The 14,573-nt window shown below is 40.2% G+C and overlaps 1 protein-coding gene across 1 annotated transcript in view; it reads left to right on the top strand.

Moving 5' to 3' along the window:
• MED13L (mediator complex subunit 13L) overlaps window positions 1–14,573 on the top strand; it is a 294,964-nt gene that overhangs the window by 250,351 nt on the left and 30,040 nt on the right. The window contains 10 exon segments of the mRNA XM_047698034.1: window positions 1,729–1,828; window positions 6,902–7,122; window positions 7,423–7,440; window positions 7,442–7,588; window positions 7,590–7,630; window positions 11,426–11,643; window positions 11,646–11,981; window positions 11,984–12,045; window positions 12,047–12,146; window positions 12,149–12,361. Coding sequence (XP_047553990.1) covers window positions 1,729–1,828; window positions 6,902–7,122; window positions 7,423–7,440; window positions 7,442–7,588; window positions 7,590–7,630; window positions 11,426–11,643; window positions 11,646–11,981; window positions 11,984–12,045; window positions 12,047–12,146; window positions 12,149–12,361 — 1,456 coding nt within the window.

Here is a 14,573-nt window from a genome sequence, read left to right as displayed (position 1 = left end):
AAAGACAGGGTTAGGTTAGCCACTCTTACGGCTTTGAACTTCGAACTCTGCCTATAACGTGTCCCTCTGCGAAGGTTGCTGAGTGTGGAACTGACTTGGTAGAAGCAAGAGCTGGTTTTCACCAGCCTCATACACAGGAAGCAGGAGTACTGTTTGGTAACTTCTATTGGATTAAAACACAAGGATGGAAATTCAGGCAGTGGCTGCATGAAGGAAAAGGACATGACAGTGAGAAAAACTGCAGTACATACAAGAAATGACATGTTTCTTTAGCGTTGATCCAGGCATCTGAGAGCCTTTTTGAACTTGACTGTCTCCCTAAACGTCAGGCGTTATGTAGGATTGGTTTTAATGATCCTTAGGGTTTTGGTTAGCTGCTTTGGTGGGGGGTGGTAAGACAAAACATAAAAAGACACAGAATCAAAAAGAAGTAGAAAGGGAGGAATAAGAAAGAGGGCAAAGCAGGCATTGTGGGGCAGCTGGGGACTGTTCACAGCCATCATCCCCAGTGATTGTACTGGTGCTCTGAGCCGTTGTACTTATCTTTGTATAAATTATGTATTACTGTTGGGGGCACCTGGGTGGCTCAGTGGGTTAAAGCCTCTGCCTTCGGCTCAGGTCATGGTCCCAGTGTCCTGGGATCGAGCCCCACATCGGGCTCTGTGCTCTGCAGGGAGCCTGCTTCCCCCCCTCTCTCTCTCTGTCTGCCTCTCTGCCTACTTGTGATCTCTTTCTGTCAAATTAAAAAAAAAAAAAAATTATGTATTACTGTTGAACTAAATGAGGGTGTGTTTACTTTGGTTTTTTAATATGTTCTTAGTAACATTAATATGTGAAGGAGGGTTGGACATTTTTAATCTAATTTTCATTTCTCTGAAATGATTGTTTCTGCTTTACTCTAATTTCTAGTCTGGCATTTAATCAAGAGAATTGCTTACCTTAGAATTGTTTTTGCTAATTCATCTTACTGATAACTGGTGTTGTGAGGCCGTTGTCCAAGTTTTCATCTCAAATGTCTTTGAATTTAATTTTACACTTCAACCCTGTGACATTGAATAAGTATACATACTAAAAGACCTTCTATTTGTGAGAATATTTTTGCTTTATTTTATCTTGAGACTTATTCATTTGAGTTCTTAAAGATAATCTTGCCTATTAAAGGACTTAATTTATTTGAGTAACAACTCAAAGAAAAGCCCTCTCTGCATATTTCAATAATTTTATGTGATAAGGTTATTTTTTATGAAGATGAATGGTAACTGTGGAAGTAAGAGCAGAAGATACATGGCTTTTTTGTAGTGAAAAATAGAAGTATCATACTTCGGGAGGGCTTGAGGTCACCTCTTTTAACTGCCTGCTTCCAAACAGAAGGAAAGCCAGACCGATAGCCAATTACTCCTTGGAGGCACCACCCTAATTTAATTATTGTGTCCCTAAAACCACTTCTCTAATGACCTGGGAGGAAGATTTGCTTAAGGTCTGTAAGTTGTGCTTTGATGGTACAGTCTGCCCTTACCAGATCCATGCAGACAAGACTCAGTCACTCTGGTTTTCATTCTGGATAAGCTTGTCACAGTCTGTGGGTATTTCTAGAAGTTCACTTGTAAACACTGTGTAAGGAAGCACCTTTATTCCAAAATATCAGTAGGCGTATGTTAAGAAATAGTTGACTACTGCCCTACTTAGATACACGTGTGTTGCCCTGTTTCAATAATAATCTTTTCTTAGGCTGTGTCACCTGCACTGCGTTCATCAAAAATGCCTACAGTTGGGGCAGAAGACCGACCTCTTGGGAAGGATGGAAGAGCTGCTGTTCCTTATCCACCAAGTAAGAAAAGGAAATGGAGCTTTGGTTTACTATTTATAACTTAAACAAAATGTTCTCATACTCAGTGCTGCCTTATCTGAGGTTCCCCTCTGTCCCTCCCTTTTTTTTTTCTTTTTTAAAAGAATGTTAACTGTGAATTAAAAAAAAAAAAAAACTTATATAAGTTGGAATTCCTAAGATGGGGCAGACAGCTAAGAGACCATCTTAGTTTAAATTTCTTTTGCTTTTGTTTTCAAATTACGAATTAACTCTATGTGGAAAATGTGTTTTATGTTTGTTTCTTAATAGCCTTTTCCTGGTAGGATAAATGTTACGCAGTGATTTTCAGAGTGATATTCCAGTATAAGAGCTTGTGCGAGATGTTTCAAAAAATTCAATTTACCCAAAGGATGAGGAACATTTGTTTTTTCGTGGTCCTTTTTCTAATTCATACTGAAGTTTTTGTGTTTCCTTTTGAGGTAAAATAGTTAATTATCTATGATGACAAGAAGAAAAACTTCCTTTTTTTTTTTTTTTTTTTTTTTTAAAGTTACTCTTCACCCTAGGAAACTACAGTATTGTGCAAGAGAAAGACAGGGTAGCTTACATGGGTACTCTGAAGCAGAAACATAATTCCATTGCAAATCATTCTTTAATACCTTCTCATTAATTTCAGCTGGTAATGAGAACAAATTGAGGGGAAAAACCACTGTGTCATAGGGATGAGTCAAAAAGTTTTATGAACCTATAAATGTGTGCTGATTTACTCAAATGTAGAAGTGTGAAGTATACAGAGATTGGATTTTGACAGCTTTAGTAGATCCAAAGCTTTTTAAAATATGCAACGCTTTCTCAAGCATGACATGTATGAAAATGAATAATGGTAGCCAGCCAGTTGCTGTAGTTTTTTTAATTAAACATTTTTCTTTTTTTATTACTCCACACTGCAGAATTTTACAAACATGGAATTCACAGATTAAAAGAGACAATATTAAAGCAGATATATATGAATAGGTCAGATGAATGAATTCTTTCCCTTGTATTGGACCAGTTAATCCTCTGCCCTTTTTGACATTAAGTGATACGTTGTGATGTTAAATGTTAAAATGTCTGATAACTTGTCCAAGATTATTGGGCTCACAATATTACACTCACAAAATATCCTGCTACTTAGTATCATTGCCCAGGAAAGTATACGGTGTACTCTCTTCTTTTGCTCATTTTTATTTTGAAAATAATTGTTTCAGAAAGAAGTTAATCAAAATTTTATGACAAAGTACAGGCTATAAAAATTAATTAATTTGAAATACAACAAAAGTATAAGTATTAGGAAAGTACAGCTGTAGAAGTGTGAAGAGGGATCTTTCAATGTGCACAGAGTATACAGGGTAAATGTGTGTATGTGTGTGTAAATGGACATGCACACAGTATTCCCCTCCCCCAGGCATGACCATGAAATAGCATGGCAAGAAGTTCTCATCTCTGCAAGAGCTTTATTGTACATTGAGGCAGAGAGACTGACATATTATAAAATTTAGTGTCTAGAATAACACCGTCCAATTTAATAGAAATATGCAAACAATCTTAAATTTTCTAGTAGTTACATTAAAGGAAGTAAAGAAGAACCATGTAAAATTAATTTAAATAATATATTTACTTAATATAACCAATAGTGTCATTTTACATGTAATCAATGTAGAAAATAATGAGGTATTTTGCATTCTTTTTTTTGTTGTACTAACTTTTTGGCATCTGTTGTATAATTTTATACCTGCAGCACATCTCCGTTTGGACAACCCTTGGCTTAATTGCCCTATAGCCATATGTGGCTAGTGGATACTGTGTTTGAGAGAATAGGACCATAATTATTCATTCGTGTATATAGTTACAGTGAAGAAAGCAACATACAGTAATAACTAGGTTTAATTTGGCATCAAGTCTGTGTTAAGGTAGTATTGTGTGAGAATAATACATACAATAATATACCTCGACTCCAGCCCATTCTGGTAGCTGTTCTCTCCCTTACTTTAGCATTTTTAAGAAGAAAATTGAACAAGCAAGCCATGGTTTTCTATTTTGGGGGACCAGAATGTTTCTCTGGGTTTCTGTCTTCTTTCTTTGACTCCCAATTCCTTCTTTCATCTTAATACCTGTTTAAGGTTGTATCTTTCTCAGAAATTGCTTGTAACTTAACAGCATTTCATCTTTGGCCCAGTCAAAAATGGGGAGGGTGGGCTAATTATTCACCACTTACTGAACGTTTAGATGTTACATGGTAAGTGTTCTCTTCTATGTGTATCTTATTTAATGTGCACAAAAAATATGAGGTAGATATTACTACCATTTTGCAGATGAGGACCTTGAAGCTAACGAGATTGAGAGTCTTCCTTAAGAATATCTGATAATGGGGTGCTTAACTGGCTGAGTCGGTGGAACATGCAACTCTTGCTCTTGGGGTTATGAGTTCTAGCCCCAGGTTGGGTGTAGAGATTATTTAAAAAATAAACTCTTACGAAAAAAAACCACAACTATCTGCTAATAAGAATAGTGAAAGCCACTTTATAAAGTGAATCTCTGGCAGGTGGAATCTTATTTTCCGTAATTTTTTGTGTGTTCTCTTTTACCTTTGATAAAAAAAATACCAAGCTGAGGTGTTGAAATTGAGATACACATGGGCGCCTGGGTGGCTCAGTGGGTTAAGCCTCCGCCTTCAGTTCAGGGTCATGATCTCAGAGTCCTGGGATGGAGCCCCAAATCGGGCTCTCTGCTCAGCAGGGAGCCTGCTCCCCCCACCCCCACCGCCTCTCTCCCGTCTAGTGATCTCTCTCTCTGTCAAATAAGTAAATAAAATCTTAAAAAAAAAAAAGAAATGTTTATAAAAAAAAAAAAAAGAAATTGAGATATACAACTGTGTTAGATAGCATCGAAGAATTTGAGAATGAGAAATGCCTTTATTACAAGTGAGAAACGCCTTTATTACATTTCTTTGACAAAATTTGGTAGGTAATTTAATAAAAATAATTTTTGGTAAAATTTTACACCATAGCCAGAATACTTTAACACAAAGAGAATTTGTACAGTTTATTTTCCAAATAACTTGATGATTAAGACCTATAGTAGGAGTTTGAAGATTTTATGAGTAAGACTTAGGATTTTAAATGTTACACTTAAACATTAATTTTATATTAAAATTGATCCAGAGCCGGTCTTTGGCTTGGGAAAAGGCGTAGGGACTGAAAGATAAAGGTGATGTATATATTTCAAGTGGAACCTAACTCAGTATTAAAGTCTTCACTCTTGTTTTAAAGAACTTATTGATCTCACTGCTAATACATTTTAAGACCCATTTTTCCTCCTCAGACTCCACTGGTTCTCTGGGAGTTTCTGGCTTGGCTTATATCCCCAGTTCTAGGAATTATTCCATTCCTTAACGGTAGAATACTGTCCTAGGAAGAAGGTACCTTGAAGATCTACTTGGCAGGGGAGTTGGTTTTTTTCTTCCCTCCCCCTTTTTTTCTTTTTCTCTTTCTTTTTTTCTTGGCGGCAGCAGGCACCATTTGTCTAATGAAATCTTACACAGAATCCTACTGTAGGAAATAAATTGGAAGTGGAGCTTCTCTAATGAGAGGGAAAGTTGGTATCTGAGATGCTGTTTGTTGGCCTTTTCCTTCCCTTGTTATACAGATAAGCACTGGAGGCCAAGAGAAGGTAAATTATTCAGGATTACATAATTGTTTAACTAGGAAATGTGTTTTAAAGATCATCTCATGCAGAGGTTCTCACCTTTTTTTTTTCTGCCTCCATATGGCAGAAGCTTCCCCATCCTCCATAAACAAAGGAAAGAAAGTAAGCCTGGTGAGAATCACACATCTAGTCCAGCCATTTAGATGAAGGTCCGAGGCCCCCAGGGAGGAAATGACCTGACTGGGCTGTAGCAGCGCTGAGTTGTGGAACTGCTCTGGGAGCTGCTGCTTTACAGGACAGGGCTCTGCCTCAGACGCCAGCCCAGGGCGGAGTGTAGTGCGGTTATTCTTTCTTCGTTTGTGATTCAGAGCTACAGGTCGTATCTTAGCCTAGTCAGTGGTTACTGTTTGCCTCTTTAAATGCGGAAGTTTCTAGAAGGAACAATATGATTGGAAAATGGGACATCAGATACCATTGCAGAACACGGACTTAAACTCGAGGCTCTAAATTGTAAATAAAATTGCCTACAGGACACCCCTAGTGGCCAAATTTCGCAAGCACAACTTGATTGCATTACATCTGCTCCTACAGAATCCCTGCCTTAAGGAGCCCCTGATAATGATGATGGCTAACCTCAGGTATATTAAGATGTTTTTTAAAAAAGGATTGAGGATCCCTGTTTTAACTATTTTTTAAATGATACTTTTTTTACTAGCTGGATTTTTAATAAATTGTCTTCTGGTTCTAGGTAGGATTATTAACCTAACTGTGAAGTTTTATTTTAATATCAATATGGATAGCATTTAATGTCAATATGGAATCATTTCCCTGAAGAGAAGTGAGTGTGGTAGATTTTTTCAAACTAGCTAAGTAATCCTACTACATCTAAACCACCATTCTAGCTCTAATCAATTTTTATTTTCTGTAGTAGAACTGCCTGGTGAATTTTCCATGTAAAATTTGCTATAGCATGTCTTATATAATTCTGAAATATTTCATACATATTTGTAAGCAGAGATAGAACTTTATTAATAAAGTTATTCCATCTAATTTCTCCCAGCTTCTACTTATTCTCATCTTCTTATACTCTTCAGGCAATCATTTGTTAGAAGAAAAATATATTACGTAGACTTCGTTCACTTAATTAATGTGAAGCCAAATCATAAAGCATCAAGGGGATAGTGGTAAAGTTCCAGAAAAGGATAATTTTCTGCTGATGGCCTTCTTAGAGACTTCCATTCTTAATATTCTGTTGTGTAACTGATATAACCATTCAGTTAGCATTATTTCTAATGACAGGTAGGGTGCCTGCCTACGAACTGGGATTGTTTAGAAATCCTACCTGTTAAAATAAATATTGTTGTCTGTTCTTCTCTTCTCTTCTTTTCTCTCCTCTTTCTTCTCTTTTAGCAGTTGCAGACTTGCAAAGGATGTTCCCCACTCCTCCTTCCTTGGAACAGCACCCTGCATTTTCTCCTGTAATGAATTATAAAGATGGAATCAGTTCAGAGACAGTGACAGCATTAGGCATGATGGAGAGCCCTATGGTCAGTATGGTTTCAACACAGCTCACTGAATTCAAAATGGAAGTAGAAGATGGATTAGGAAGTCCTAAACCAGAGGAAGTAAAGGTAATTGCCAGTATATGAATTTTATCGAGCCAGGGTGGTTTTCAAGCAGATTCATGTACATTTTCCTCAAAATACTATTTATATGCCACTATACCTAAGTTCTAACAATCCTCTGAATTGGATCATGAGGTACCTTGCTTGGTATTTTAATTATAGTGTCTTGATAATTTAAAATGTTGGTATTAGCATTTCTGCTGATTAGATGAGAAAAATACGGACTTGCAGTCATTTCTGTTATTGTTGTGGTATGTCCTAAGTTGTTCACCGGCATTATCACCGCCCCCCCTTTTGTTGTCCCAGGACTTCTCATATGTGCACAAAGCTCCCGACCTTCCAGCCTTTCGTGGGGTCCTCCACGTTTGCTCCGCTGAAGATGTTGCCGAGCCAGTGCCTGCTACCTCTGAAGATACCTGATGCCTGTTTGTTTCGGCCTTCGTGGGCGATCCCTCCTAAAATCGAACAACTGCCCCATGCCGCCTGCAGCCATTTTCAGTCGAGATGGCTACAAGTATGTGCAGGACTGCATTATGTTACTCGCCCTGTGAAATGTGGTTTTGATCTTAACTAAATATTACTTAAATGATGACATCAGCATATCATTGGAAACTTCCCCCTTTTCGGCCATTCATGTTTTTGTGCACATTATTTTGTGTTGAAAATGTGCATGTTTTCTAACTAAATGTTATGTACATGGATAAATTAAGGTTATTTGGGTAGAGAACCATGGTGTGCATGCTCATTCAGTATCAGATCCCTGTCGACCGCAGAGTCAAACACTAGATTGGAGTTGGTAATATTATTTGGATAATGGTGGTAAGTATTTGATTTATACAGATTGGTGATTCCAAATGTGCTTACTTCAAGCACTTTAAAATGAAGTGTTAGCATGGACACTTTTCTCTGACGCTGACCCCATGTCATATAAGAAAGCATCAACAGGGCTGGTATGACACGGAGGAAGGAGAAGGGGGTGTATATTGTCGCTTGAGCACATTTCACTCGGTCAAAAAAACAGTAGTCTGTCAACAGTGTAGATTCCGTTCCCCTAGGATTAGTAATTTCTTGAAAAAAATAAATGCTTTAAAATACAAGGCCATAAACTCAATTTCTGTCAGGACCAGGTAAACAATGTGTGGATGCCCTGCGTGGGGTGAAACAAAAGTCTTGGCATTCCTGATGGTCACTGTCAATCCTGAGGGGCAGTAGGAGAGAGCAGCGTCTTTGATGGAACTGTTAAAATATGCCTCATTTATTTATTTATTTATTTTTTCTTTAAAATTTTTATTTATTCATGAGAGATGGGGAGTGGGGCACAGAGGAGAAGCCGATTCCCTGTGGAGCAGGGAGCCTGTTGCAGGACTCCCATCTGAGGACCCTAGGATCTTGACCTGAGCTGAAGGCGGAGGCGTCTAAGAGTATGCCTCATTTAAAGGGACCGTGTGCTATCCGGTTACAGTGCATTGTTCAGGCAGGAATGTGGGAGACTGGTGATCTGCATTTTTATGTAAATCTCCTTTTAAAAAATGTTGGTAGTTAATGCAGAGTTACATTTTAGGAGCCAATAAGATAAGACAATTCCAGATCCAGCCTGTGGGCTGTATTTTTTGACATCACAGAAAACCATCTTGATGACACCAGCTTTAATGTCTTAAGAGGCTTTATGTGTATGTATGTAAAGTCAGCGTCAGAATGTGAAAAACGGTGACAGAAATGTAGGATAAAAGACCCAGACTTAGGAAGGTAGAACTGTGCTGTCAGAGGACTCCATTCCTGCCTTTTTTGTTTACTCCTCTGTATGACCTTAAATGACCAGCTTACCTGAGTCTTCCCGTCTTTAAAATTGGGATAATCCTGCCTGACTTCCCCACACGATTTTTGAAAGGTTCCAGCGGCTGTGGAGGTATTGTGGCAATAACATCTCATCATCAGGGGGCAAGAGCGTGCTCAGAAGTACCCTGGTGTGGTGGTCGCTGGCTTGTTTTCAGCTGCCGTGCTCCAGTCATGCTGGAGCTTCTGTAAGTGGGACTGATCTAGTCCAGCGGGGCTCACGGACCCAGAAGGGTTGCCACCCCCATTCTCATCCAGGGCAGCAGCACCAGGAACCCATCGACGGTTGAATTTCTTATACACACAGACTCCTCAAAAGAGTGACATGCAGCTCTTTGCTGTATGATAGTTTAAATAATCAATAATTCAGATCATTGTTTAGGTATATTAAATCTATCCTTTGCCATCCCAGAGATCCTTGGTATTCTCAGTTGGCACTGTTAAGAGCTATTGTTGATGAAGGAAGTGTTTTATATCAGCACCTTCCAATACGGCATCCCCTGCCCTGAGCTTGTAGCTGTGCACCTCTTGAAATGAATTTGTAGTTTTATTTAAGTTCATTTAAATTTAGCACATAGGGCTAGTGATAGCCCTATTGGACAACACAGTTCTAGACTACGTCAGTTCCTTCTGCTGGGGTCTCCATCACCTGGCCACCCCTCGTCACACTCAGACATGTGCGCTCACTTGCTTGACACCTGTCATACTTGCTGTGAGCTGCCTTCTCATCCCCTTTTTCACTGTTGAATGCCCAGCATCTAGTATAGTGTGGGTACTCAGTTCATTTTTTATTGAATGGGAAAAATCAGGTTTTTTTCCATATACAAGCTAAACCATTCTTACTACCTAGGGAGCAATTTAATTATTAGGTTTTCAGTTAGTAGTCATAGTTCTTCTGATCTGAACTGTATAATAATTTAGGGTTTGTCAAACAGAAGAATTGAAAGGAGTCCAATTAGAGTAAAGATCATTATTACACGCTTATTATTTTGGTCTCTGAGATAGCAGTGATTGCTAATCAAGGTTTCTAGGTCAATTTTTTATCTGCATTCAAGATACCACTGTGCTTCAGAGTTAGTTTCTTTGTAATGCTGGATGTGGACTTTTTAAGCTGGTGGTTTAGGCATAGCTCATTAAAGATCACAAGAAAATCATTCGAAGAGTCGTCACTTTATGACATTCTTCTTTCACATTGTAAGTGAATGAATGTGTCATTTATTGGAAGAACATAGTTTAAGTACAGTATTAATAGATTTCAAAAAAATATAGCAGTAGATGAAATCTCTTCTTTTGATAACTTCTAATTGGGAGAGAATGGTCTCATTTGCTTTTTTTACATGTACTTCTAAGAATGTATATAAAAAGTCTTTTACAATACTAAAACAGCAGAACATTGTAGAAACCGTTTTTGTTTTCTGTGTGACTATTCTAAAAAGAAGTCACTGCTTATGAAAAAATAGATAACACAGTGTGTGATCAGTCTCTGGGAACTAGAATAATTGTGCTGTAGGTAATACATAGCGTATTGAAGATTAAAATGAACTGAAGTTGCCCACACCCCACAGAAATCTGTTAGAAGTTTGGAAGCTATGATACAGTATGTGTACTGCGCAATTCATCTAATTAATACTAAGGCCTCCTAGCTACATATGTGATACCGGTATTAATTGTAGTGTAGTACTGGCCAGTGGGTTTCCTACAGTTGGATTCCTTTATGGTCATTCAGTACTATAAAAATGCAAGCCTAGATAGGACTGTGCTTTGAAAATTAGAAAAATGGCAAATGTTCCTATTTGTTTGATTATAACTGCTTTAGAATCATGTATGGATTATGATCTCGGAGGATAAGTACACTCAGCAGACTTTAATTTTACAAAGTGACAAAAATGTAATTGCAAATTAGATGGAAATTTTATCCTGTGGTTTTCTAGTCGATTTAGCATCTGAACTCACGTGTTAAGTCCCACTTAATCGTACAGTTTTCAAAACTACATTGACCAAACCCAGGCACCATGTTTTCTTGTAAAAACAGTAAAGTTCCCTTGAAAGATTAAGATGGAGATTGCTTTAGTAGAAGGAAAATGATGTATTATTCTTGGTGTATGGTATATTATTCTTCATACCTTGCTTGCTTTCCCATCACTTTTATTGACTCCTTTGAATCCTTTTTTTTTTCTTTTTAAGGAAAAATGGAATATACCTAGTGAAAGCATGCATAAATGATAAGAAATGCACAGGCCGGGGGTACCTGGGTGGCTCAATGGGTTAAACCTCTGCCTTTGGCTCAGGTCATGATCTCAGGGTCTTGGGATCGAGCCCCTCATCAGGCTCTCTGCTTAGCGGGGATCCTGCTTATGATCTCTGGCAGTCAAATAAATAAATAAATAAAATCTTAAAAAAAAAAAAATGCACGGGCCAGGTGGGGTAATTATGTCTGTGACATGCACCTGTTCTCACTTGGTACTGTCTGTTGCAGTAACGTGCCTAGTGTCGGGAGTCTAGCAGATCCGGACTATCTGAATACACCACAGATGAACACAGCCAGTGACGTTGAACAGCGCTGCCCAGCCAGCAACAGTGGAGCAGGAGTTTTGCCATCTCCAGCAACCCCTCGCTTCTCTGTCCCCACACCACGAACCCCCAGGACCCCAAGAACTCCCAGAGGTGGGGGCACTGCCAGTGGTCAAGGGTCGGTTAATACGATAGCACCGATCAGGGGTCACCAGCCTCTACCCCCTCTACCACGCGGCCCCTTAACTCTGTGGAGCCTGCCACCATGCAGCCAATTCCTGAAGCCCACAGTCTCTACGTCACCTTGATTCTCTCCGATTCTGTGATGAATATCTTTAAAGACAGGAACTTTGACAGCTGTTGCATCTGTGCCTGCAACATGAACATCAAAGGGGCGGACGTTGGGCTTTACATCCCCGATTCTTCCAACGAGGACCAGTATCGCTGTACCTGTGGGTTTAGTGCGATTATGAATCGCAAGCTTGGCTACAATTCAGGACTCTTCCTGGAAGATGAGTTGGATATTTTGGGAAGAATTCTGATATTGGTCAGGCTGCGGAGAGGCGTTTAATGATGTGTCAGACCTACCTTCCTTCCTCAGATGGAGGGAGCCCGAAAGTCCCAGGAGCCACCTATAAGCCTTCTCCTCCTCCTCCAGAATCAACACACACAACCTTTTGCGTCACTTAGTTCCTGGACTACATTTCCTCTAACAGTCGCCAGACTCTTCCCTGTGTAAGCTGGAGTTACGACCGGGTGCAAGCAGATAATAATGATTACTGGACGGAATGCTTTAATGCCTTGGAGCAGGGCCGACAGTATGTGGATAATCCCACGGGTGGAAAAGTGGATGAAGCTCTGGTGAGAAGTGCCACTGTGCACTCTTGGCCTCATAGCAACGGTAGGTTTCCCAGAATACGCATTGACTTTGAAAATGATCTTGGTATGATGGTAAATTATAAAGGACAGAATTTTCAATTTCATTTCTCTTTAAAAAAAAAAAAATACAAAACTAAAGTTAAGAGCTCTGTGGACAACCTTCCTGAATTTAAGGAATAGAGCAGTGTTTTATACTGACACACCTTTTGAGGAGACTCATTATTTTGTGAAAACTTCCTCTCATATGATTCCTGTGGGCAGTTCCATGGCAAACTGACTGCTATATACCAGCATCGTTGCGAATACACAGACGAATAGTCAGCACACCTCGTGTGTTCTAACTCGGTTGTCTGTAATACTTCTCCCGTGGAGCCTTCTTCCCATTTACAGAGCATTTTCTCCTTCCTTTGCTTTTCCAGTGTTTTGCATTTCTTGTAACAATGATTGCAGTTGGCTTTGTGTTGTGGTTCCTGAGGCACGTCACTGCCATTATTAAAAGCTCCAGCTGACAAATGTCTGTGATGTTGAGGCTCTAAGTGAGCCCTGCAACTTGCTGTTCCCTTCACTTATTCATTCACTGTCTATGCTGTGATGCATCCCCGGGGGTAAAGTAACTGAAAGAGACAGGACACCTCTCTGAGCACTTTCTAATCTGTTCTGGAAGATGGACATCAGATTAATCAAATAATTACACAGATAAGCATAGTATTAGAAACCATTATAAGTGATGAAGGTGTGGGGTGGGAGGGCCTTCCTAGGCTGGGGGTCAGCCTAGAAGAGCAGTAGGTCAGCCTTCTTCTACTCTTTGAGTAAGTAGAAACATTAGATTTCAGTGCCAAGTACAGAATACTGGCTAAAGAAGGTGGAGAGCAAGGAATTGTGTCCCAGGCAGAAAGAGCAGCAAGAGGGAGGGCCCAGAGTTACATAGAGCTTGGGGCTTTCAAAGAGCTGAAGGACTCTCTATCTCAAATAATAAATCTTTATTTTATTTTATTTTTAATGTGGGATGGTGCCTGGGTGGTTCAGTTGGTTAAGAATCTGACTCTTGATTTTGGCTCAGGATACAATTTCACGGTCATGAGATTGAGCCCTAAGTTAGGCTCTGCGCCCAGTGGGGAATTTTCTTGAAATTCTCTCCTCTTCCCCACTCTCCTCCCTGGCCCCTCACCCCCCTTAAATAATACATCTTGAAAGAAGCTGAAGGGAGCTTGAGCTGGCTAGGTTCCCGAGAGCCGTTGAGACCTGTTGGGGCTGAGGTCTTTATCCCAAGAGCCCTAACATGATGGGTTCATGAAGAGGCATTGCCCTCTGATTTGTGTAGTTAAGAAACAGACAAGCTCCGACTGCAGTGCAGGCTGTGGATTTGGAAGTGGCAGGAATGGTGGAAGATGAGAGGGTTAGTGCAGCGGCTCAAATAAGAAAGAATAACTTGGTTTCTTGTCTTAGCAAAGGAGATGGAAAAGAAGCGGAAACATTCGAGGGATGTTGAGGAAGTGGTTGGACTGCAGGACTTGGTAGTGGGTTGGATTTTAGCGGTCTGAGAGAGCGGGATTGGTAAGAAAGACACCTGGGCTTGTGACTTGTGTACCTGGACAGATGGTGATGTCGTTCAAAGATCAGTGCCCTGGGACGCCTGGGTGGCTCAGTTGGTTAAGCAGCTGCCTTCGGCTCAGGTCATGATCCCAGCGTCCTGGGATCGAGTCCCGCATCGGGCTCCTTGTTCGTCAGGGAGCCTGCTTCTTCCCTCTGCCTGCCATTCTGTCTGCCTGTGCTCGCTCTCTCTCCCTCTCTCTCTGACAAAGAAAAAAAAAAAAAAAGATCAGTGCCCTGGAAGAAGACCAGGTCCGGGGAGTAAGCTCCTAAGTTGAGTTTGGGAAATTTTAAAGATCTGTTCTGAGATACCCAGGTAGAGGTGTCAAGTAGATACTTGGGACTTCCCAGGCCTACAGCTCAGGGGAAAGTGAGTAGCTGACTTGTAGATACTCAAGTCCAGGGCACAGAGGAGGAAGAATGCTCACCGATGAGGAGGAAACCCAGACCGACAAGAGGGCTTGGGACAGAGCTTCGCTGAACTCTGCAATGTAACCAAGTTTCAAGAAAGAGACGAGTGAGTGGTCAAGAAGCATTAAAGTCCAGCTGAGCTTTTAAGAAGAGGATTAAACATATCTTTTGACCATGGTGAGGAGCTGCGTCTGTAGAGAGGTGGGAACAGGCTGGGCTGGAGTGGTTGCTTA

This window comes from Lutra lutra, chromosome 12 (assembly GCF_902655055.1).
Source record: "Lutra lutra chromosome 12, mLutLut1.2, whole genome shotgun sequence".
NCBI classification, from domain to species: domain Eukaryota; kingdom Metazoa; phylum Chordata; class Mammalia; order Carnivora; family Mustelidae; genus Lutra; species Lutra lutra.
The sequence above is the reverse complement of the archived record's forward strand: the minus strand, read 5'-3'. Positions and strand labels throughout refer to the sequence as shown.